Below are 22,850 nucleotides of genomic sequence, written 5' to 3' on the forward strand. Positions count from 1 at the left end.
GGATGAGACATTTGAAGACATCACTGAGGCTGATTACCGCAATGTGAAAGAGTGCATCAACGCCCTATTCTGCATCTAGGCATGCATGCAGCCCTAACCCTCCTTGCCCCAAGAGCCCGCACCGAATAATTTCCTTCCCAAAATAAAAGCCGCTTACCGGGAACCTCCTCTGATGTTTGTCCTTCCCCAAACACCAGCTGCCGCGACTGGCTATCTTCCTCCTGGCTTGAGAACAGCTCCTAGCTGCACATATCTAGGGATTCCTGGGTGTCTTCCTCTGCCTCAGCACCCTCGCTCCTGCTTTGTTCCTCCTCCTCCTGCCTTGTTGCACTGGGTTCTGAAGTGTCCATAGTGGTCCCCGGAGTGGAGGTGGGGTCGCCCCCCCAGTATCGCGTCCAGCTCTTTGTAGAAACGGCAGGTCGCAGGGGCAGCACCGGAGCGGGTGTTTGCCTCGTGGGCTTTGTGGTAGGCATTCTGCAGCTCCTTCACTTTAATCCTGCACTGCAGTGCGTCCTGGTCATGGCCCCTTTCCATCATGTCCCTTGATATCTGTCCAAAGTTATCGTAATTCCTATGGCTGGAGCACAAGTGGGACTGGACAGCTTCCTCCCCCCAGACACAAATGAGGTCCAGCAACTCGCCATTGCTCCATACTGGGGATCGCCTGGCGCGTGGAGGCATGGTCACCTGGAAAGATGCGCTGAGAGCACTCCACGCCTGGCTGAGCAAACAGAAAGAGATTTTTCAAAATTCCCAGAGAATTTAAAGGGCAGGTCTGACAGTTGGTCACCTGAGAGCAGGGCAGTAGATTTCAAAGTGATGACCAAAGTGGCTAGCACAGGCATTGTGGGACACTTCTGGAGGCCGATCAGAGCGTACTATAGGACCAGGGCGTCCACACTGGCGCTGCGGTGCTCCAGCGGTGGCGCAGCAAACGTTATTCCACTCGCCGAGGTGGAGTACCAGCAGCGCTGTAACCGCGGAGTCAGAGCGCAGTACATGCCTTGCCAGTGTGGACGGGTAGTGAGCTAGTGCGCCCAGGGCTCCTTTATTGCGCTGTAACTCGCAAGTATAGCCAAGGCCTTAGAGTGGTCTATGGATTCCATTGTCCTATACATCGTCAACAGAACTGTTTACTAAATTCTAATCAGTAAAAAGTGCTTGCTCACTTGTGCATTACAATGGGGGTGTAGGAACTGAGGGCATAATTTGGCCTGCAGAACCTTATTACTGTTGCAAATGTGCAAGAATGAAAAAAACCATCTTGACTTTCTGATCTGAGCTTGGGTTTATGGAGTTGGCAGCTAAAAAATTCATCTCTTTTATCTGCAAGCTAAGCACATTTGTTATGGATTCATTTATGAGGAACATGACTTGCCATGTTTATAGTAACTTTTCAGGCGATTGTACCTTAAAAATATTACAGTAATTTAAATGACTTCCCTGTCTTCAAAAGTAAAACATATCAGAAGACACAGATTTAGTTTGATTGTGCTTTAAAGTAGACTATGAATTAACTGACACAAATTTAAACAAATATAACTTTTTAATTTCTCCCCTCAAAATAAATGTCAGTAACTTTTTAAGGATAATAGTTTTACAGTTGGAATTATTGCTACAGTTATGTACAGTAGCCACAAAATGGAAAGAAAAAATTGTATTTAAAATATGTTCATGTCCTTAAGGTACACTAGGGAAAAACAATCAAAATTGTAAAGAAATTAAACTATTGACCTAACTAAAAAAAATTGAACAAGGAGCTGAAGCAAACCTTTATATCTCTTCACTGAATATGTAGAACATTTGCCAGAAATAATGCAATGTTATGCAATTTTTGTAAATAATGGCTTATATTATAATAGCTCCAAAATAAATCCACATCAGGAAACAGTTGATCTACAAACATTCATATCCATCCACCAAATTGCAATTTGCTTGGTAGATACACCCTGGAAAGGTAATCTGATGAAAGAGAAGTCAAAGCTTGAATTTCAGCCTTCATTTTAGATGCTGCCATAATTTCCATCTGAAAAAGAAAAAATTGCAAATTAATGTGCTGTTGAGAAAGGCCTGACCCATAGGGTGATGTAATTAAATGTTTAAATTACATTAGATTTTATTAGTATTTATCATAAGGAGATGTGCTCTCTATTGTGCAGCCCACAGTAGCAAAATCATAGCAATTCATACAACAGGGCAGTGTAAACAGAAGGGGAAAGCACACAATATGTTTTCCCACTATGTAACCACTATATATTATATCTGCATGAACTGTGCTTTGTGTTCTAAATTATGCAGGCGAAGCCGGAGGTGGAGGTTAAATAATTGTTCCACATGGCATGTTCCCCTCTTCAAGAGATGTAATTTATTCTGTGATATTTAAAATGTAATAACCCCTCTCTAAAACATACTATCATGAGATGGCCAATGGCAGCAAAGCCTATCATGCTGCTAGTTCTGTGCTGGGGAGGGAACTATGAGGCACACTGGTACAGAGACAGCCTCCATGGCTCTCAGTCCTGACCACTCCAGGTGGAGTTCAGCAAAACCTTATTGGTTCTGCTGTGTTCAGAGCTCACCATAGCCAGGAGGGACAGCATTGTGGTAGATAGGATTTGTTCTTTAGGGATTAAGAAACAGAAAACAATTTAATTTGTGCATACTTCTTTTTTCCACATTGGTTGGCAAGCCACATAAGGTCTCTTCTGCATACTGGCGAGTTTATTTTGATCTTGTTTAGTAAGTGGAATCAGCGCATCTTTGCGTATATTTAATCTGAAAAAGCAGATAAAAGTTTTAGCCCGCTTAATATTTTTTTTTAAAACTACATAACGTTTCCTACTTAAATTCCTATTTCCAACCATCAAAATGCTCTATAAAAAAACAGTAAGTTTATTGAGAGCAGAATTAACAGTTAATTGTCTTTTCTTTTGTGGATTTAAATCAGACTTAATGTTACATATACCTTTTGTGATAGAATAGAAGGATAATTATACTCATTCTAGGAAATAACTTACCTTTCAATATCAGATGGAAGGAGACCAAGCCATCTTATAGCTGGAACTGTGAGATGATGGGCTTCAAAAGACATTGACTACAATATGAAATGTCATATATTATGTTCAGTGTCCCTTTAATTTGAATTATTTATGTTTGTCTTTGAGAAAATATTTATGCTTTTTTTAAGGACAGGGTCAGGTTTTGTAAAAATGAAGTTAACTCTATTCACAAGTAGAACTCTTTATGAAACTCAGGCTTGTAGAAATTGGGACAAGTGGCTGCCGTAGGTAAACTACAACACAGGGAGGGAAAGGGGGGAAATTAAAATCCAGCTGGGGTTCTGGGGGTACCACTTCCTGCACCCTCTCCCAGAGAACTGTGCAGAGGACAGTCTGCCCCTGTTAGCCATGAGAGCTTGAGTACAGCCAGTCAGAAATGCAAGTCAGCTGGAGCAGAGACAAGCAGTTATAGGATATATTTGGACACAGATGACCTGATAGTTTTTACTGTGGACATTCTCTCCACTCTGCTGATTTTCTGTCCAACTCACTTCTCCCTTCTCTTCCTCTCTCTTTTCTCTCTCTTTCCTTCTTACCCCCACTCCTTGCAGTGTAATGTGCCCTCTCCTTTCTTTTCTCTCTCTGTTAGGTAACCCCTTCCCAACAAAATGTCCAAAAATTAATAAATAATAGTAAATATTAATAATAATAAACACTCCATCAAAAATCTGGGAACATAACATGCTGTTTACAAACTATCACATTGTTCACTCTGCTTACATGTTATATCTCCTCCCTTCATTCTATATTGGTCTTGTCTATATAGACTGTAAGCTCTCTTTAGGGCAAGGACTGTGACTTACTGTATGGACAACATTGCCTAGAACAGTGCAGCACAGATCTCACTTGGGGCCCCCGAGCACTGCTGTACCACAAATAATACATAATAATAATAATATGGACAATTTTGTATAGCAGGCAAAACTTCACATTTTGTCAGACTTTAAAAAAATGAAAAATCTGCCATTTTCACACAATTTCTTTTTGTTATGGCAAAAGCCAACTTTTTGCTACTGACAAAAACTTGTTTAAAAAAATAAAGCACCCTCGGCCCAAAAGTTGTTTCTTAGTATTAAAACAAAAGAAAACACACATCTGAACTACACTTTAACAGTTTTCACATTCCAGCTCCAAGGCTGGATGACAAAATAACTAAGCAGACTTGAAGTGGAAAACAACTGTACTCACCACAGATCCATACTTGTAGATGCACATTATTTCTATACCTAATTTACAGAATACCAAATGTTACATATCTATATGTCTACATTTTGGGCGTGATTCACCATTGTGTTAGTTTCATGCTTATGTAAGCCTATTTGAGTTACATTGGTGTAAGACTGGACTGATGAATCAGGCCGTTTATGTTTTACAATTAGCTTTACAGCATATTGTCATGTACAATCAACATTTTTGATAATGTGACATTTACCTCAATTTATTTAATATTTCATACCTGTTATGCATAGGCATCATACAAAAGTAATGGACACCTGAATCTTGTTTTTTTACATATTGTACTTTTGTTCTCTGGCAACTTAATAGACTTCAACGTTGTTGATTTAATCAATTATTCTAAATTTTCATACTTTTCATTTGATAGTATGAATTAATTATGTAATTGTTCAGATAAATTATTAGCATTTTTCCTTTCACGGTATGATAAAGGGAAATTATCAGTGTTTTCAGGTCTACAGTTGTACCTCTTAGGTCTGGTCTATGCTACAGCCCTCTATCGCTCAGGAGTGTGAAAAATCCACACCCTTGAGCGACACAGTTAACCCGCACTAACCCCTGGTATAGACAGTGCTATGACGGCAGGAGAGCTTCTCCCATCAACGTAGCTACCGCGTCAGTGTAGAGCGTCTTCATTAAAGCACTACAACAGTACAGTGGTGCAGCTGTGCAGATGAAGCATTTTAAGAGTAGACCTGCCCTTACTGTCCCCTTAAGAAACAACATTTTGATAACTCTCCCTCAGATAATATCTTCCATTGTTGTTTGCAATGTTGTATTCATGTTGGACCCAGATTCTGAGAGAGACAAGGTGGGTGAACTAATATATTTTATTGGATAAATTTCTGTTGGTGGAAGGGACAAGTTTTTAAGCTTCCCAGAACTCTTCTTTAGGCCTGGAATACGTAACCAGAGTCTCATAGCTCAATACAAGGTGGGACAGGTTGTTATCCATAAGGTGTTAACACATGTTGCAAGAAGCCACTTAGAATGAAGTGGGCAATTAACACCTCTGCAATCATAGGACAAATGAGGGTTAGTGGGTTACAGGGATCACCACACTGACCTCCACAGATCCAGCACTATCCCAGACACACCAAGAAATCTGTTATCTACAGCCAGACACTCAAATACCACAGCATATGCTCTGGGGAGAACATCTGGGATACACACCTTAACACACTTAAAACCACCTTTACCAAACAAGGACACTCCATCAGAGAAGTAGATCACATAATTGAATGGGCCACCCAAATACCCTGAGAGAACCTGCTTCAATACAGAAAAAGAACCTGCACCAACCACACATCCCTTGCTGTCACCTTCCACCCCACACTGGAACCCATAAAAGGTATTATGAAGCAATTACAACCCATCCTCGATGGGGATCACATCCTGAAAAAAATCTTTCCTGGACCCCATCTTCCGTCCTTCAAACAACCCCCAACCTTGCCAAGTACATCATCAGAAGTAAACTCCCCACAGACATAGGTGCCGTCTCTCTGGGTGTTCCAGGGCAGGAGCACCCACCCGCAGCCAAGCTCCTCCCTCCTTGCCTCCTTCTCCCCACCCCCCCGAGTGTGCCATGTCCCCGCTCCTCCCCCTCCCTCCCAGTGTTTCCTGCCACCTAACAGCTGTTTGGTGGCACTTAGGACCAGTGATGAGCTGCCAGAACTGGTTCCTTCAGTTGCTCCGGGTCTTCGGCGGCACTTCCGCGGCACGTCCTTCAGTCGTTCCAGGTCTTCGGCGGCGCTGAAGGCCCTGCCGCCGAAGGCCTGGAGCGAGTGAAAGACCTCGCCGCCGGTCTTACCTCGTGAGTAAAAATTCTCAGGGGAGCTTCTCCAGCCGAGAGCTCAGGCGGGACGGAAAGGATGGTCCCGCGAGCCACATGTGGCCCAAAGGCCACAGTTTGCCCACCCCTTTAACAACCGGTTCTAAACTGGCTTCAAAATTTAACAACTGGTTCGCACGAACCGATGCAAACCGGCTCCAGCTCACCACTGCTTAGGACTTTCTGGGAGGGAGGGGAAGGAGCGCGGATGCGGCGCGCTCAGGGGAGGAGGCGGAGAAGAGGCAGGGCAGGAGAACGGACTTGGGGGAAGGGGTGGAATGGGGCGGTAAGGGGGGGTAGGGCAGGGACTTTGGGGAAGGGGTGGAATGGGGTTGGAGCCAGGGTGGTGCCGGGGCGGGAAGAGGCGGGGTGGGGGGGGGCAGTCGAGCACCCACCTGGCAGAGGGGAAGTTGGCGCCTATGCTTTCAGACCAGGAGACAACAACTCAAATTGGCACCACACCTTCCAGAACAATAGATGCAAAACCTGCATACATATCTCTACCACTACAATGATCAATACCTGCCAGAATACATCTTTCAAGATCTATGTGTTTTACACATACCTATAACAACTTGTGGTGTACCTCATCCAGTGCATCAAATGCTCAAAAAACCACGATATGGGTGAAACCAGACAATCACTATGCTCTTGAATGAAATATGATAAAAGACCAAAAAAACCCAAAAAACCATCACCCATGGGCGAACACTTTTCACAAAGCAAACACTCCATAGCTCACCTGTCAGTCCTCATCCTCAAAGACAACCTGCATAACACCTTCCAAAGGCAAGCATGGGAACTTAAATTTGTAACTCTCCTAGACACTAAAAATCATGGTCTCAACAGAGACAGTGGTTTTCTGGTTCATTACAACTGTTTGTAACTACTAATCCTCCTTTGTCCTATCACTGTTAGAGGTGTTAATAGAACCACTTCATTTTAAGTGATTTCTTGCAATGTGTGTTAACTCTTAGGCTTGACAATCTGTTCCACCTTATATTTATTTGTGAAACTCTAGTTATGATTTCCAGACTTGAGGAAGAGTTGTGTGAAGCTCACAAGCTTATCTTTTCCACCAATTAGAAGTTAGTCCAATACAAGATACAGTACTACTTTACCCACCTTGTCTTCCTCAGATAATAATAAGAACCAACCAGCTCTCAGAAAGAAAGATATAACAGTTCAAATGAGCATCTCCTATTTTACAGTGAATGGATGAAATCCTGATGCCATTGAAGTCAATTGCAAATATCCCACTGAGTTCAGCTGGGCAAAGATTACACCCATTAACTGTGGGAATACACAAAAACTGTTCTATGTTTTTCTAAAACAGAACTATACACTATGCAGTCAGGCTATGTTAAAATAGGATATATAGATGGTTAAGAAAACCTTAGAATCATAGAATCATAGAATATCAGGGTTGGAAGGGACCTCAGAAGGTCATCTAGTCCAACCCCCTGCTCAAAAGCAGGACCCATCCCCAATTAAATCATCCCAGCCAGGGCTTTGTCAAGCCTGACCTTAAAAACTTCTAAGGAAGGAGATTCCACCACCTCCCTAGGCAACGCATTCCAGTGTTTCACCACCCTCCTAGTGAAAAAGTTTTTCCTAATATCCAACCTAAACCTCCCCCACTGCAACTTGAGACCATTACTCCTTGTCCTGTCCTCTTCCACCACTGAGAATAGTCTAGAACCATCCTCTCTGGAACCACCTCTCAGGTAGTTGAAAGCAGCTATCAAATCCCCCCTCATTCTTCTCTTCCACAGACTAAACAATCCCAGTTCCCTCAGCCTCTCCTCATAAGTCATGTGTTCCAGACCCCTAATCATTTTTGTTGCCCTTCGCTGGACTCTTTCCAATTTATCCACATCCTTCTTGTAGTGTGGGGCCCAAAACTGGACACAGTACTCCAGATGAGGCCTTCTTCTTAGCTAAATCATATTTTAAATTTAGATCATTCTCTGAACAGTCAACTGACAATCTCAAGCATGCTTAATATAAAATTGACTTTAATTTATATTCCATCTTGGTTTTGGTTCAAATTCCAGTTAATTATATTGTATTATTACTGGTAATGGAGACTACTAATTAATTAAAATGCATATTAACAGCTGCTAATTTATAGATTTTTAAAAATGGGATTCCATGACCACACCTAGTTCTGAGCAAAAGCCCAGTCAACATGGAGGGTGTCAAGCTCTTCTTCAGTGTCTCAGTTTTTACTCATTTTTCCGTTGTACCTCATTTTAAGTTTTAATTATCAGCATTCTAACTATCCTTAGTCATAAATTCGTTAAACAAAGCTATACATTAGTTTAGAAAAAGTCACATTTCAAAGAGTAATTACAAAACTATACATCAAGAAGCATGTTCTATAGTTGAATCATCAGATGAAGCTTCTTAAAGCTTGCTTCCCGCTCCAGCAATGAGTTACCTTCCACCAACTCTCAGCTTCATTGCTTCCCCCACATCATTGTCACAGAAATATGGAGACAGCAAAGATTCTGTCATCCATTAAGTCTGACCCTCCTGCCTCCCACATAATGGTGGGAGAAAGACTGCAACACTTATGATGGCAACTGGAATAATTCCTTGTGCTCCATCCCCAATATTCTTTGCAGAAGTGAAGAGGCAAAATGTCATTGTCCATGACGTCTCTATCAAAGTATATTGAAAATTTAAAGAGAAACAACAAAAAACATTCACCTTTCACCAGAAAAAAATTATAAACTTGTGAACAAATCTATATTCAGGATTCAGATTTTAGCTGTAGAACACAGTAAGATGCATTTTTATTTTACTTAAAACACATCATGCAACTTTCTTAGGGCTAAATCCACTAGGCCTTAATTTGACAAAACTCCCATTAGAGTCAATGGGAATTTTGCATGAGTTGCAACTGGAGGATTGGACCTGCAGTACATAACTGTTTGTCTATTAGAAGAAAACAAAATTATGATATTTTAAAATATTTCCTGTTTTTGCTTTTTCCAATGGAATAATATCCAAAGAACCATTCTGAGATGAGTCATCATACTGGTAGCTCTAAGTGATCCTGCATTAAAAGGCACAACCCTCATTTTAGACTAAAATTCACTGTAACCAACATCAAGTTTGTAGTATCTAGCTTTTGGAATGATAATTTACTGACATTACAAGTGTTGGATTATGAGGGTGGAGCTATAGAGAATGTTGGTTACCCTAAATCAAATTTTAAAAAAAAATCATGTTGAAACAATCTTGTACTATTTTTTTCATATCTATTATTTTGATTTGCTTCACATTTGGGCCTTGGCTGAGAAGTGTATGCATCACAGTACATATAAAGTTCTGCTGAGAGGATGTGGCTAGCTTTCCTTCAGTGCCAAATTTGGAAAAGGATGCAAAAAGCCCTATTCCATCCTCCCATACATCTGCCAAGGGGCAGCTATAGTCTAAGTTTCAGAGTAACAGCCGTGTTAGTCTGTATTCGCAAAAAGAAAAGGAGTACTTGTGGCACCTTAGAGACTAAGTGTGGACTATTCAAAAATGCCTACGGGCCAGATTTTCAAAGGTACTTTGGTGCCTAAAGATGCAGATAGGCACCTAATGGGCTTTTCAAAAGCCCCAAGGCACTAAAGTACCTTTGATATAAATTAGATAGGCGCCTAGGCACTCTTGAAAATCCCACTAGGTGCCTATTTGCATCTTTAGGTGCACAAGTACATTTAAAAATCTGATCCTAAGTGACTTTGACTCACAAGTTCTATGGAAAGTCCTTTCACTCCTTAGGCATTAGGTCGAGTATTGCCTGGAGTCAACAGCTGTGTTAGTCACCCCAGAGGGTGAGGGATGTCCCACTTCCACATTAAACACTGGAGGAAGGCCAGCATAGATGTCACAGTACTCCTCAGTACTCCTGCAGGCATTCTGGTTGAGTTTAGAAATTTCTGCTTTGATGGGGAACCTCCATTCACATACCCATACCACGAGCTCTGGTCTTAAAAGTCAAATAAATAAGGTTCTATTCTCCTGTTAGCATGCAATTACCATGTGGATCTGCATCCATGAGGGTGAAAATAGGAATATGACATGTATCCCACAACTTTCTGACTAGAAGTCTTGTGTTCAGATCTGGTACTCCTTTTCCCTAAGGTTAAAATAAAATAAAATCATAAGTTTTGGAATGAACTAAAACAAAGTCTGACTAGACATGTGTTTATGTCTAGCAGGAACATTTGTCCTGCAGTTATTGTGTAGGGAGAAGATGGTTGCCCTTTTGTAGCTCCAAGAAAAGTTACAAAGCAGCATGGCAGATGTCCCTGTATGATAGGAACCATGGGTGCGGGTGGGGGAAGAATGGAGTAACAGGTATGCACACAGGCATAATCAGATGTTTGTATCCAGCCATGCTCCCTATAAAAAAAACTGCTTTTTTTCATATTAACGGCACAAAAAGAATATGTAAGGTGGCTGTAAATATGGGTGGACTTCACCTGGATTTGGGCACACATACGTATACTGCCGAAGTAGTATTGTGTGTGTTTCTGAGGGATGGGCTAAGGTAAGCTACTTTCCTTACAGTAGTCAGAATTTTCCCCTTTGTTCTTTCATTACAAACCCAAAGAAACTCATAGAAACAAACAAAAAAACCCTCAACAACAACTACTGAGATCTGTTCTGTTTGTGCTTCTCTTCCTTTAGGAAATCTTCACAATAATTTCATGTCAGGAGCTATTCTCTGTACTTGATTTGTGCAATCTCAAAAAACCCTCAATCCATGGATTATTAATTTAATCAATTGTAATACCTTTTTTAAACACAGTATATCATGTCATATGTTGTTTACATGTTTTTTTTTAAATACTAAGATATGTATTCCACATTTCATTCTGTTATATGGCAGAATTAGGAGTACTAACTACAACTCTATTTGAAATGTTTTTGGAAAAGAAGATTATAAAATGTGTATTTGTAAATATGTATAAGAACAGTAAATACCTTTTAGTCTTAAATATAAATCAGTTTTTATCCATTGTTATGGTATTATATTAATAAAGATGGAGGAAAATGTTGGAGTTAAACATGTCTAACTTTTATTTTAGTATATTTGAAACTATTTTTGGAAATCACCACACTGTTACTATATTATTAAAACTCTTAGTTCTAGAGGTGGAATGTGAAATGTCAGATGCATACCGTAATCATTATGCATGGAGACAATTTATTGCAGAAGTCATCATCCAGGAGCCTCTGAAAAGTTGCATCTTTTTCTACAATTAGTATAAATTTTGCATCTGTGATCACATCTCTGATATTAAGGCTAGGTACATGTAAAATGAAATCGGTGGCATTGTATTATATTAATCAACTACAAAATGAATGCTCTAATATACTTGTTTTCAAGCCAAAGGCAGTGCTCATAACTCAGTTTCAGAGCCAAGAAGTAGAGCAAAAAATCATAAAAACATTGTTTAACTTGGAATATACTTTGTTTATACTTTTTTTTTTTAGTCTATCTTGCTCAAAGGATACTTCTAATTCCTTGAACATTAGATGGCACAATGACTGCCTAAAACAACAAAAATGAAATTAATAATTTTAAATAAAGAAAATGATGTATTTTAAAACAACGATATTGGGTAATGAAGGTCAAAATTACATCCTGAAACAACCATTCATCTTTTTGTATACAGCATCGCTCTTGACACCGCCACTGCTTTTTAGGCATAGTCTATCCTATATAGCCTGCTGTGAAGCAAGGATGTATAGGGATCCTACTACTACCATGAGGCATGTTTCAAAAATATCTGATGCTACTTGCACCCAGGATCACCCATCAAATGATCACTACACAATGATGCAGCTCCCCATTTTCCTTTGTGTTTTAGCCAGGAAAAAAGCCACTGGGTGTGAGACTGCAAGTTTAAAGCAGGTTTAAAAGTGTACTTGGATGCTTGTTAAAGAACTTTACAAAAGACCTTTAAAACTCCTGCTTTTGATAACCTCTATTTGGAGTTTGTTTTATATTTATAACTGTTTGGTGACAGATAATTTGAGATATGGTAATGCTTACTTCACATCTCAGATTAGGATTTGGCTCAGTCTGGCAAACATATGGATGAGATAGCAGGAAATGGAAGACAATCTTGGCAAAATAGTCTGTATATATTGACGTGTGTGGTCTGTTTTAATTTCTTACTGCTGTATCATCTCAGGTGCCAATGTGGACCAGCTCCATAAATAGAAATGTGAGGCCCTGTAGAGGAGCACTGATAATGGAGATCTTTAAAGTTCTGATTTAGATGAAAAACAAAGTAAAGATAGATAAGGTTTTCTTTCCATTTTTAAATCATTCACTTGTGCTTAGAGTAGAAACATTGTCCAGGGAATGATAGCAGAAGTCAGAAAATCGGTTTTATTTCCTGCTTTCTACTCACTAGCAGCATGATGTTGGGCAGATCTGTTAGGCTTAGACTTTCAAAAGAACTCAGCTCCCATTTAAGGTAGTGCACAGATTTTCAAAATCTCAGACCAACTATTGGTGTTGAGCATTTGAAAATCTGGCTCTTAACTTCTCTTTACCTCATTTTCTCATCTGTAAAATGAGGTTGATGACAGAACTCTTTCTGATGTCTGTAAGTGGTATGATTATAAATAGCTTTCTAATATGTGAGACCCTTTGTTATAAGCCATAATGTGGCACAATACTTGGATATGAGTGAGTTGAAGACTTTTACTTACCCTGATGGAAGTCACGAGTGCCTCCACTGAACTCAGTGGGTTTTTATTGGTGTAAAACTTGTGTAAGTGAGAAGAGAATCAGATCCATAAATAAATTCCTGTCTCTGAATATATAGCTTGATTTTACTAACACAGATCCTAGTGGCATGCCTATTGCAGTGAAAGGTGCACCCAGAGGACAGGGTCAGAGTACTGCAAAGGGATTGTTCTCCAACTCTGCCAGAAACACACATGGCCAGAAACTGTGTGTGTTCATGTGCCCAGGACACTCAAATTCAAAGCACAACATAGGCAGAGCAATGTCATAGAGAGCCTCAACCACAAATTAAATGTCTTCCTCTGCAGAACTTCCAATATGGAAGGTAATGTAAGCATAGTTTGCTCTTACCAAGAGGTAAGTCTTTCTGTTGATTCTATAGCTGACCCCCAAATTTAGACTACATAAAGCACACAGAGATAACATTCAAAAGTATATGAAAGTTCTGATCTTACAGTCCTTTCTCATGTAAAACTTTTGCTGCATTCCTTAAGAATTTTGAATGTATAACATTTGTAGGAAGTGGGCATTAGTAGTGAGAGTTTAAAAGTACAGTAACGTCTAAGTTTGCCACAGGCACAAATGTACATACGTAAATAAATTAGGTCACAACAAATATAGGAAATCACACAAATATGGACATAAAAATGTTAATATTAGTAATACATACTGTTGCACTGCATGTACAATTCACTTTCGTACCATCTTCCTCAGTATAACTTAAGTTACCAGCAATGCAACCTTTAGTTGTAGACAGCTGGGGGAAAAATAGCAGTAACTCAAGTTTTGTATAGTAAATTTTGTACATTGGCTAGGAAAAGTTGGAGTCAGCTACAAAAAACTTCTGACCAGAAATAAGCTGTTACTGACCATTATGATCATCATGAAATACAGATTTTTTTAGTTCATTCATCCTACATAACTTAACACATGCTACTAATTGTGTTTACAGAGAAAAAAATGTTACAAATGTCAAGGCATGAAACAAATATAAAATTTGAAAGGATGCCATGTTCCTCTGTTTGATATGTTAAACCCTCATTTAGACCCCAAATCAGCAAACCACTCAAGCACAAATTACTGAATCAAGGCCTTAGATTCTAAGGCTGAAATCCTGGTTTAATTGAAGTCAATGGCAAAACTCCGATCAACTTCAATGGAGCCAGCATTTCACCTCAAGCGCTAGTACATCCGTCAGTGTTATAAAAATAATAAATAAAGAGTGTATTTTATTTAACAAAATTACAATTTTTAATTTTTGCTACATACATGCTTCCTACCAATCATTTTCTTAGTTTTTCAGTTGTTCATATAATGCAATATATATAATTTAATAATAAATAATAATAATAACAACCATATGCAACTACTTACTATATGTAGACTTCTCCTAGGTATCTTAAGCATGCAGGAAATGTCATTGACTATATTGTCCACAACACTCTGGTTACCAAATAGTAGTGTATCACTGTAATATATATCTCTATCAAGATAAAATATCATCTTTTTAAAAATAAACTAATTTTAATACAATACTGATTGAATTATAGGATTCTGAGATTGTAAAAGAACATTTTAATGAGCACATGAATAATTAAATCAGTTTGAAATATTTTACGTACAAAAATGCGTTATGATATTTGACAAGCTTAATAGCTAGGTTCTTCCCTTATCTATATAAAATTCTTAAAATATATTTTTGATTTGCAGTTAGAGAAATGCAGTCCATTACCTTTTGGTTGCATACGTATTGTTCTGCACCATCTTGTAGATCACAGATAATATTTTAAGAATTAGAGCTGGAAAATAAAATACTTTGCAATAATATTTTAAACTTACCCAGTATAAAGCTATAGAATAAATAAACTAAATTATATTAGAAATGAAAACAATGGTTAGTTATTTTTTGTAAAGTAACCCATTTATTTTTAACAATTTAACTGTTGTATCCCACATTTTCAAAACCGTGTTTGCAAAAATATGTATGCAACAGGGATTTCCCTACACCCTCCGAGATTTCCCCAACACACAACCCCCCCAGTGGTCAACTAGTTACATGCAGTGTTGCCAATTTAGTTATTGGTTGGAAATTTGAATTGAAATCAAAACAATAGTGCATGCTTTAAAAGCATATACAGTATATGATAAAATACTTGTACCTGAAAAAGCATAACAGGTTTGAAAATTATGAACAAAAACTAGCTTCCTCACACAGCTGTTTTTTTCCCCTCACACAGCTGTTTGGTGATGTTGGCCAACCTTATAATTTCAAATTATGATTTGTAAGCAAGGTCTGAATGAGCTCTCCCCTGACAGCTAGTGATGAGCGCCTCTCCCCTCCAGCCTAGGTGCTGCTGCAGGGAGAGACAGCTGGGGGCGAGTCCTCTCTCCCCACTGTAGCCCCAGGGAGCCCCACTGCACCCCAAACCCCTCATCCTCAGCCCCACTCCAGAGCCCACACCCCCAGCTGGAGCCCTCACCCCTCTGCACCCCAACCCTGAGCTGCCTCCCACACTCCAAACTGCTCGGTCCCACCCCATCACATGAATTTTGTTAGGTGCACATAACAAAATTTATTCCATACATGGGTGGGAAAAATTAGAGGGAACACTGTTCAGGACCAGACTGTATTTACATGAATACATCTACTCTGCCTAGGTATCCAGCAGACACAGCTGTGTTGCCCAAGTGATCAATTTTGGCTGGTGTGGGGTTACAGATCAGTTTAGTATTGAATGTGGGGGTAATTAAATATTGTTATTGTTATTGGATGAGTAAAGGGCAGCAGAACTGTGCTTAGCTTGTCCTGATTGAGGGGGTCACCTCAGTGCTTAATTTGTGCCAGGACTTGCCAAGGCTGAACCCTGTCACCTCTAGGCTTGGCAGTTAATGGCCCTGGTACCTCTCAGCTTGCCACATCAGCAATGAATATAAAAAACTTACTTGAGCCCCCAGCATCTTTTTCATTGAAAATTAAGCACTGGTCACCCTCAACTGAACTGACCTTGTTAAGTAGAGGGTTTGGATGCCAGATCCCAGTGGGGACAGAGAAAGTGATGGAAACAGGTCTTTTGCTTGGTGGTGCAGTTGAATACATACACCAGCAGCCACAGAAACTAATTTCTACTGTATCAATCAGAAAGGTTCTGTATGAATTATTAACTATTTCTATGGCAATTAACATTACAATTTAACAGAGCTGGGAAAGACTGGATGAGGACTGGGGCTTAGAAGATAGATCTGGGTTTTACTTTATTTATATACTTCTAATGACACAAAGTATGTTTTATTTCTTCTACGGAATACTGCAGTATGATAAACAAACCTAAAACAAAAGAAAAAACTAATAGAGAACTCCGTTGCTATATTTTTAGCTTACCAAATTTTGGTGCTGATTTGGGGCAGTCACTTTTTATTTTTCTTGTGGTATAATGAGATATCATCTGTAGACCTACAGAATCTTTAAACCTGACATTTTGTGAACAAATAAAATAAAAATGTAACTTGATGAAGGGAAAGTACAATTAGTTATTTTCTGCCAGGTAGTTCACACTAAGCATTTATTCCTGCAATCAGAACTGCTAGTGCAGTTTTCAGGACCCATGCAGAACCCCATTAACATCAATGGAGTGGCTGAACCCATCTGGAAAGCCAGTGTTACTAGCTACCTGGGGATCCACTATGCTGTTTCTGTACTACCCCACCTCCTGGAACAATAGGGTGTTTATATTTCCATCCAATTACTCCATATTAGCAAAATACTAATAATATTTATTTTAGATGCCCTTGACAATTTTAGGAAAGTGCCTCAACTCCGTCTATAAAACTTTGTGGATCAAACATCTTTTGTTCCCTATTGCCTCAAAAATGGATTCATCGAAATTTCTTTTTGTCAATTTCACACTTGCAGGATTAACAGTCGCTGGATTATCGAAAGGTATAATCAGAATAAAATTTTTCCTAGTGCCATTTCTTATTTGGCAAGAATGATTTCCACAATTATTATTGTTGTTATAGATCATTTTTGTTCGAAAGCACAATGTTCCCACAAGAGTTCTACATGTATTTATCCTGTTTTTTAATAACTGATCTTTTAAAAAGTATCAATATTAAAATTACAATAATAGTTTCTAATACACTAACATAACACTTCTCTATTTCTTTACTTGTCACATGTATTGCCTCATGCATCCTTTGGGTGGCAGAACATACCACACAGCACAGCATGAGAATGTGCAGGGTGTCACAACTGACAAGCATAACAATCTAAATAAATAAGAGAAAAACTGCATAATTGAAGCTATTAGAGCAACAAGGTTTTTGTTCATTGTTATTTTGTAATATCAAAGCTAAACTGAAGTATTTTGACAAATGTTACAAGCATCATCTTCAAAGCTGATGCAACATAGAATGATGACACTTTACAAAATTATCAGACTTAGGGTGATGGTAGTAATAATTATTTTATTAAGTATAATTTTATTGAGTATAATAGCATCATAACTGAATATGGTGCTTTATAGACAATACATATGAGAAAAAAGAACAGCAATTAATATCTTCTCTCAAATCCATTGTATTTGGCTTTTTAAACAACTTTTTCTCTTGGTCTGCAACACTGCAGAGAGGTGTTCCTGCTTTTCAGTTGGATGCACCCTATAGTGTACCTACATATTGTAAATTTCATGAGAAGGGAACAGAAGGCCCAAGACACTCAGTTAGGCTGACTTCATGCTGTATGTGAGAAGTGTTCCCTTTAGGGAGCACTATGCTGAGCTCTGCAGGGAAATACTGAGAATAAGCTTATGCTCAAATAAATTGGGTAGTCTCTAAGGTGCCACAAGTACTCCTTTTCTTTTTGAGAATAAGCTGTAAACACTGTGGCTCTCAGAGACACTTGGATAAAGGAAGCTCCAACCTTGCATTATGTCAGAGGTCCAGCAGTGCTACCTGGCCTTTCACTCTAGCCAGAAGAATTCCCTACTGGTTCTCCTCTCCATGATTTTACAATATCTTACTTTTTGAAGGAGGTATAATTGGATAGTGGTAACTAATGGTACTACTGTAGGGACCAGTACTACTTATTTTCAGACAGATATCCAACTGGATACCTACCGGTGTTTATGAGGAATGTGCTAAGTATGGAGCTATTCCCTAGTTCCACCCCTTCCTGCTCTGGAAAGGCTCCTGGAGAAAAGGGGAACATACTGCCACCCGTTCTGCTCCTACTTACTTTTGTTTGCTTTCTTCTAGGCTTCACCTCAAAGTGGACTATAGGTGCCTTACTTCGTTGGAACTACCTCTCTGAGATTGGAATTTGGCCCATCATAAATAAGGGTGTAATTATTTTTATTTAATTTATAACACCTTATTTTAACACTATGGTATTCACTTGTTTTGATGCTAACACTTTTTTTCTTCCTATGTGATCTGATGGCATATATCTCATATTTGGTCTCCTAGCTGGAATGTCAGTGCCCCTAACGTTGCCAAAGATTGTTATACTATTTTAATTTTATTGCCATATAAAAAAATCATTTTTGAAACTATAGGGACATAAACAATTAAATCCACTGGACCATACAAAACCCTTTGGTTAACTGAATATCTTTAGGCTCTTCAGTTTTTCACTGAGAGAAGTTTCTTATTCTCATTATATAAGAATTCCTTATATAATAATTTCCTGCAAGTGCACTCAGAGCAACAAAGAAACAGTATTCAGGGGAGGAAAGACACTAAAATAAGAGGACAGAAAGGAGAGAGAATAGCGAAAAGGGTAGAAGCCTAAACATCACATAGTAGATGAAAGAAGCAGAGATTGAGATGAGGAGATAACATGAGGGAGAACAGAGAGAAGAAATTGAGAAAACAGAGAGAATGAATTAAAGAAATAGCTCCAGCCTGAACCAGGTTTCTCAATCACATGCAACCCATTATCTGTGGTTTTTTTTCCCACCAGAAAAGGATAGTCTAATATCCTCTGTATGACCTTTCTCTCCTTTCTTCTCCCTTTACAGTCGTGTCACTCTCCCCTCCACATTGTGTTCCTCTGTTGTGGTCTGTAATGACTCTTTGTGCATAATGATTATTAAAGGTCACTTTTTTTAAAAACAGCTTTTAAGGTTGGTGGTTGCTTTTTGTTTTTTTAACAAATAAAGTTATAGTCATAGAGTTTTAGATCAGAAGGGACCTCCTGAACTTCACAGGCCCTAGCACTACCCAATGACACTCCACCAAGTGTGCCACAGGTAAAGAATGGGTGCAACAATGCCATAGGCTCCTGCAGTGGCAGGGATTTGATTAAGTGACATATACTCAGATGTTGCCAGCAAGCCGCCCATGTTCCATGTGCAAAGGAAAATGAACTCCATCTCCCCAAGGTCACTGTCAATCTGACCTGAGTGAAAATTCCTCCCTGGCCCCACATATGGATGGTGATCAGTAAGATCTTGAGCATGTGATCAAGACCACAAGCCAAGCACCTGAGAAAGAGAATTTCAGAACCACCTCACAGCATTGGTCTACTCTAAGCAGTGACCCAACTCCAGCTGTGGCAATCGCTGATGCTTCAGAGGAAGAAGACAAACCCACACCCCAAAACCCAGAGTACATTGAGGAAAAAATTTCATTCCTGTCTCCTAGAGTTGATCAGCTGAAGCCACGAAGCATGAAGTCATTTATTGATTCTGTTGTACATGGGATTTCATAAGGTGGGCTCATTCGAAAATATTTAATGGAGACAAATAACAACCATTTGTGCCAGTTATAATAATCGAACACACACACTAGTAATACCTACTGTATATTTCCCCAATCTGATCTGTTAACCAAGGTCAGAACAGGTGCTTTGTTTCTGGCTAGACTTGTAACTATATCTTGTATAACATTTTCTATTGCTCCAAGGATCTCGGAACTGAAACAATGAATATTAATTAAAGTTTTGTATGATTAACCATAATTCACTGTCAATTCTTACCATTGATTCCCTCCCCTAAAATCTACAACAAATATTTGAAATCTTAATTACTATAATTTATGTATTGGTTTTAAAGATGCATAACAAAACATTCTCCCACTACTACTTTCCTGAACATTGTCTTGCTTAGTTTCCCTAGAATCCTTGATTTGCCATTCCACATGCATGACTGAGTTGCACAAATTAAAAATACATTTCCAACCACTCCTCATACCATCAGGTTTTCAACTAAATCTAAATTTTCAACTAAACAGCTAAACTTTCAGACCAACTGGTTGGTTTGAGACTAATGATTAATGTTTTAGTTTAAATGATGTAATATTGGTTTTGGCTATGATTTGGGTTAACTTGTTTTTAAATGCTGTAAATTGCAAAAATATTCAAGAGTACAAATAATTCCTGTTGTACCATATCACATTAACCTTTTGACCTGCTGCCCTGAATGAACTGTTGAGGTTTTTAATTATATGAAGGATTTGGCTCAAAAGATGCACAGTGAAAAGGACAAAATCTATGTTTTTCACCTAAGCAGACAAACTAACCATGTAACAAATCCCTTATAGCAAAACAGTAGGTTTGTCCAAGTGTTGTGACAGATGCCTTTTATTTTCATAAGCAATCTGATTCCAACCTCTGAGCTGTCCTTAAAATTACAAGTGCACGGTGTGCCAGTATAAATCTGGGTAAGAGCTAGAAAATATATTAAATATATTTTAGCACAATGTTCTGCCTGCAACACAATTTTGTGGCTAAGGTCAAATAGCAACACAGTTGTAAAGTTAATAAAAATAAAAAAGCTCGATCATACAGCCCCTGCATAAGTTCACTTGCCATTGTGAAGCAGCTGCATAACTGAGTCCCCTATCTCTTGACCTTCAGACATATACTCTACTTCCTAAAACTTAATTACTTCTAAAAAAGATTCTAATGAGTGCAGAGAAAATGGGCAAAAGGTGAAACACTGTAAAATGTAGAGAAGGGAGAGAGTAAAATAGGAAAGCAAAGCTGTATAGGGTTGTTCTGCAGGTAAGATGTATACTCAGATGCTATGGTGATGAGGGACATAAATACCTAGAATAGAATGGTAGATAGATAAATCATCCAAATTTTGGCATTGCCATGCTTCTTTTAGACACTTTTATCATTAGCCTCTTCTGACTCTATTTCTTTAGATACCATAGTTATCTATTATGTTCCATATGCCTCTTGAAGTTTGCCTCAGATCTGCACAACTCAGACTGTTTTGCCAGGTCTCTTCCCTTTTCTGTAATAAAATGCATGGTCTGCTCTACACTATCAAATGGAAGGTCCAGGCTTCCATTTCCTATCCTATTCTTGCATTCTGGGCCATCAGAAGCTGGGAGGGCTGCAAAATTCTACCAGCTTACATATATTCTTTCCTCTGTTCCATCTCCTTTTCAAGAGATGAACTAAGTTCTAGTAAGTAAGCACACAGTGCTGGCCGACTATGCCTATTTAAAATGCACTTTGGGTTAATAATAATGAAATCTGGGCTAAGACGTGCTAGGCACTATAGATCTTACATCAGTATACAGCCTGTTAGCTCATTTCTAACAGGTCACACATGAACATTTAGTAGTTTGGCATAGTACATGGAATGCACTTAAATAATTATGTCATAAAAGAAAAAACTGTTAAAGAATTAATCTTATAGTACTTTTAGCAAACAATGATACGGAGACACAAAAGTAAAACTATTCCAAATGCAAATCTGCAGTTTGTGAGACTAATAATTTTATACTAAATTTTAATCTGAGTTTGTAGTTTAAACTGGGAATGAAGATAAATAAAAATATTTAATTTTATTTATCTTCATTCTTAATTTAAGCAATAGAATACAAATTATGGTTTTGAAAAAACTGATATTAAACTCTATTATTTAGACTAGGTATGTGGTTGCATATGTGAAACCTGATGCTCTGATGCTGTGTGTGTGCTGTGACATTTCTGACAATGGGAGACTTTAGGGCACATCCTCCACACTGGGCCGGCATGGTTCCATCAGTACACTATATCTATATAGTGCCACAAGTACCTATTTTGCTCAAGCCAATGGGGCATTTTGGGGGCATCATCCTTCCACATTAGCATGAGTGATCAGGGCAGTGTGTGTGCAATGGTGCAGGTACCTGTTTTTGCCTATGCCAATGGGCTTTGGGGAGGATTGTTATTTTCCACACTGGCATGAGTGAATTATAGCACTATATATGTGCAGTGTCACAGGTACCCTTTTTGCCTGTGTCAATAACATATTTTTATAGGAGAACTTGTGTCTTGCCTGGACATGGAGGAACTGGGACACTGTGTGTGCAATGGTGCAGGTACCTGCTACATCCACACCAATGGAAGATTGTCTGAGAACCCTTTGAAACTTCAGCCTGTTAAGATTTACCTAGTGATTTGGCAAACGTTATTGGAGGGGCCAATTTCCCCAATTCTGGTCTCTTCTCTGGCTGCCTCCTTGATGGAACGCAGCAGGGAAACCCTGTGGTGGTCCAATAAGGTGAATGCAGACCAGTCTGTCTCCCCGGGCAGGGACAAAGACATTCTGAAGAAGAGGTGACACCCTCAGCAAAAGGATTAAAATGGGGTATTATGGGCATCAAACATCAAATTCCTACCCTCCCCAACCCAATAATAGGGGCAGCAAAGGCCCAGTCAGTGAGGAGGAGGAGCAGTGTGAGACCAACAGCTTTTCCTGCCCTTTCTGACTGACCAGTGGCTTTTCCTGCCCTTTCTGATGACCAACGGCTTTTCCCGCCCTTTCTGGCTGACCAATGGCTTTTCTCACCCTCTCTGACTGACACCTCTTTTCCTGCCCTTTCTGATGACCAACAGCTTTTCCCGCCCTTTCTGGCTGACCAATGGCTTTTCTCACCCTCTCTGACTGACACCTCTTTTCCCGCCCTTTTTGGCTGACCAATGATTTTTCCCACCCTCTCTGACTGACACCTCTTT

At 39.1% G+C, this 22,850-nt stretch overlaps 1 protein-coding gene across 1 annotated transcript; it reads right to left on the reverse strand.

Annotated features, from left to right (window-relative positions):
* Positions 1–1,906: 1,906 nt before the first annotated feature.
* Positions 1,907–22,439, reverse strand: SPO11 (SPO11 initiator of meiotic double strand breaks). Its single transcript, XM_077832498.1, has 13 exons — positions 22,285–22,439; positions 19,695–19,808; positions 16,275–16,363; positions 14,628–14,694; positions 14,270–14,378; positions 13,566–13,652; positions 11,650–11,686; positions 11,314–11,423; positions 10,165–10,264; positions 4,248–4,285; positions 3,018–3,094; positions 2,664–2,775; positions 1,907–2,026 (listed from the first exon to the last, which is right to left on the reverse strand). Exons 1-13 carry the CDS (start codon positions 22,437–22,439, stop codon positions 1,907–1,909), a joined length of 1,215 nt encoding a protein of 404 aa, XP_077688624.1.
* Positions 22,440–22,850: the final 411 nt, after the last annotated feature.

This window comes from Eretmochelys imbricata, chromosome 13 (genome assembly GCF_965152235.1).
Source record: "Eretmochelys imbricata isolate rEreImb1 chromosome 13, rEreImb1.hap1, whole genome shotgun sequence".
Lineage (NCBI taxonomy): Eukaryota > Metazoa > Chordata > Testudines > Cheloniidae > Eretmochelys > Eretmochelys imbricata.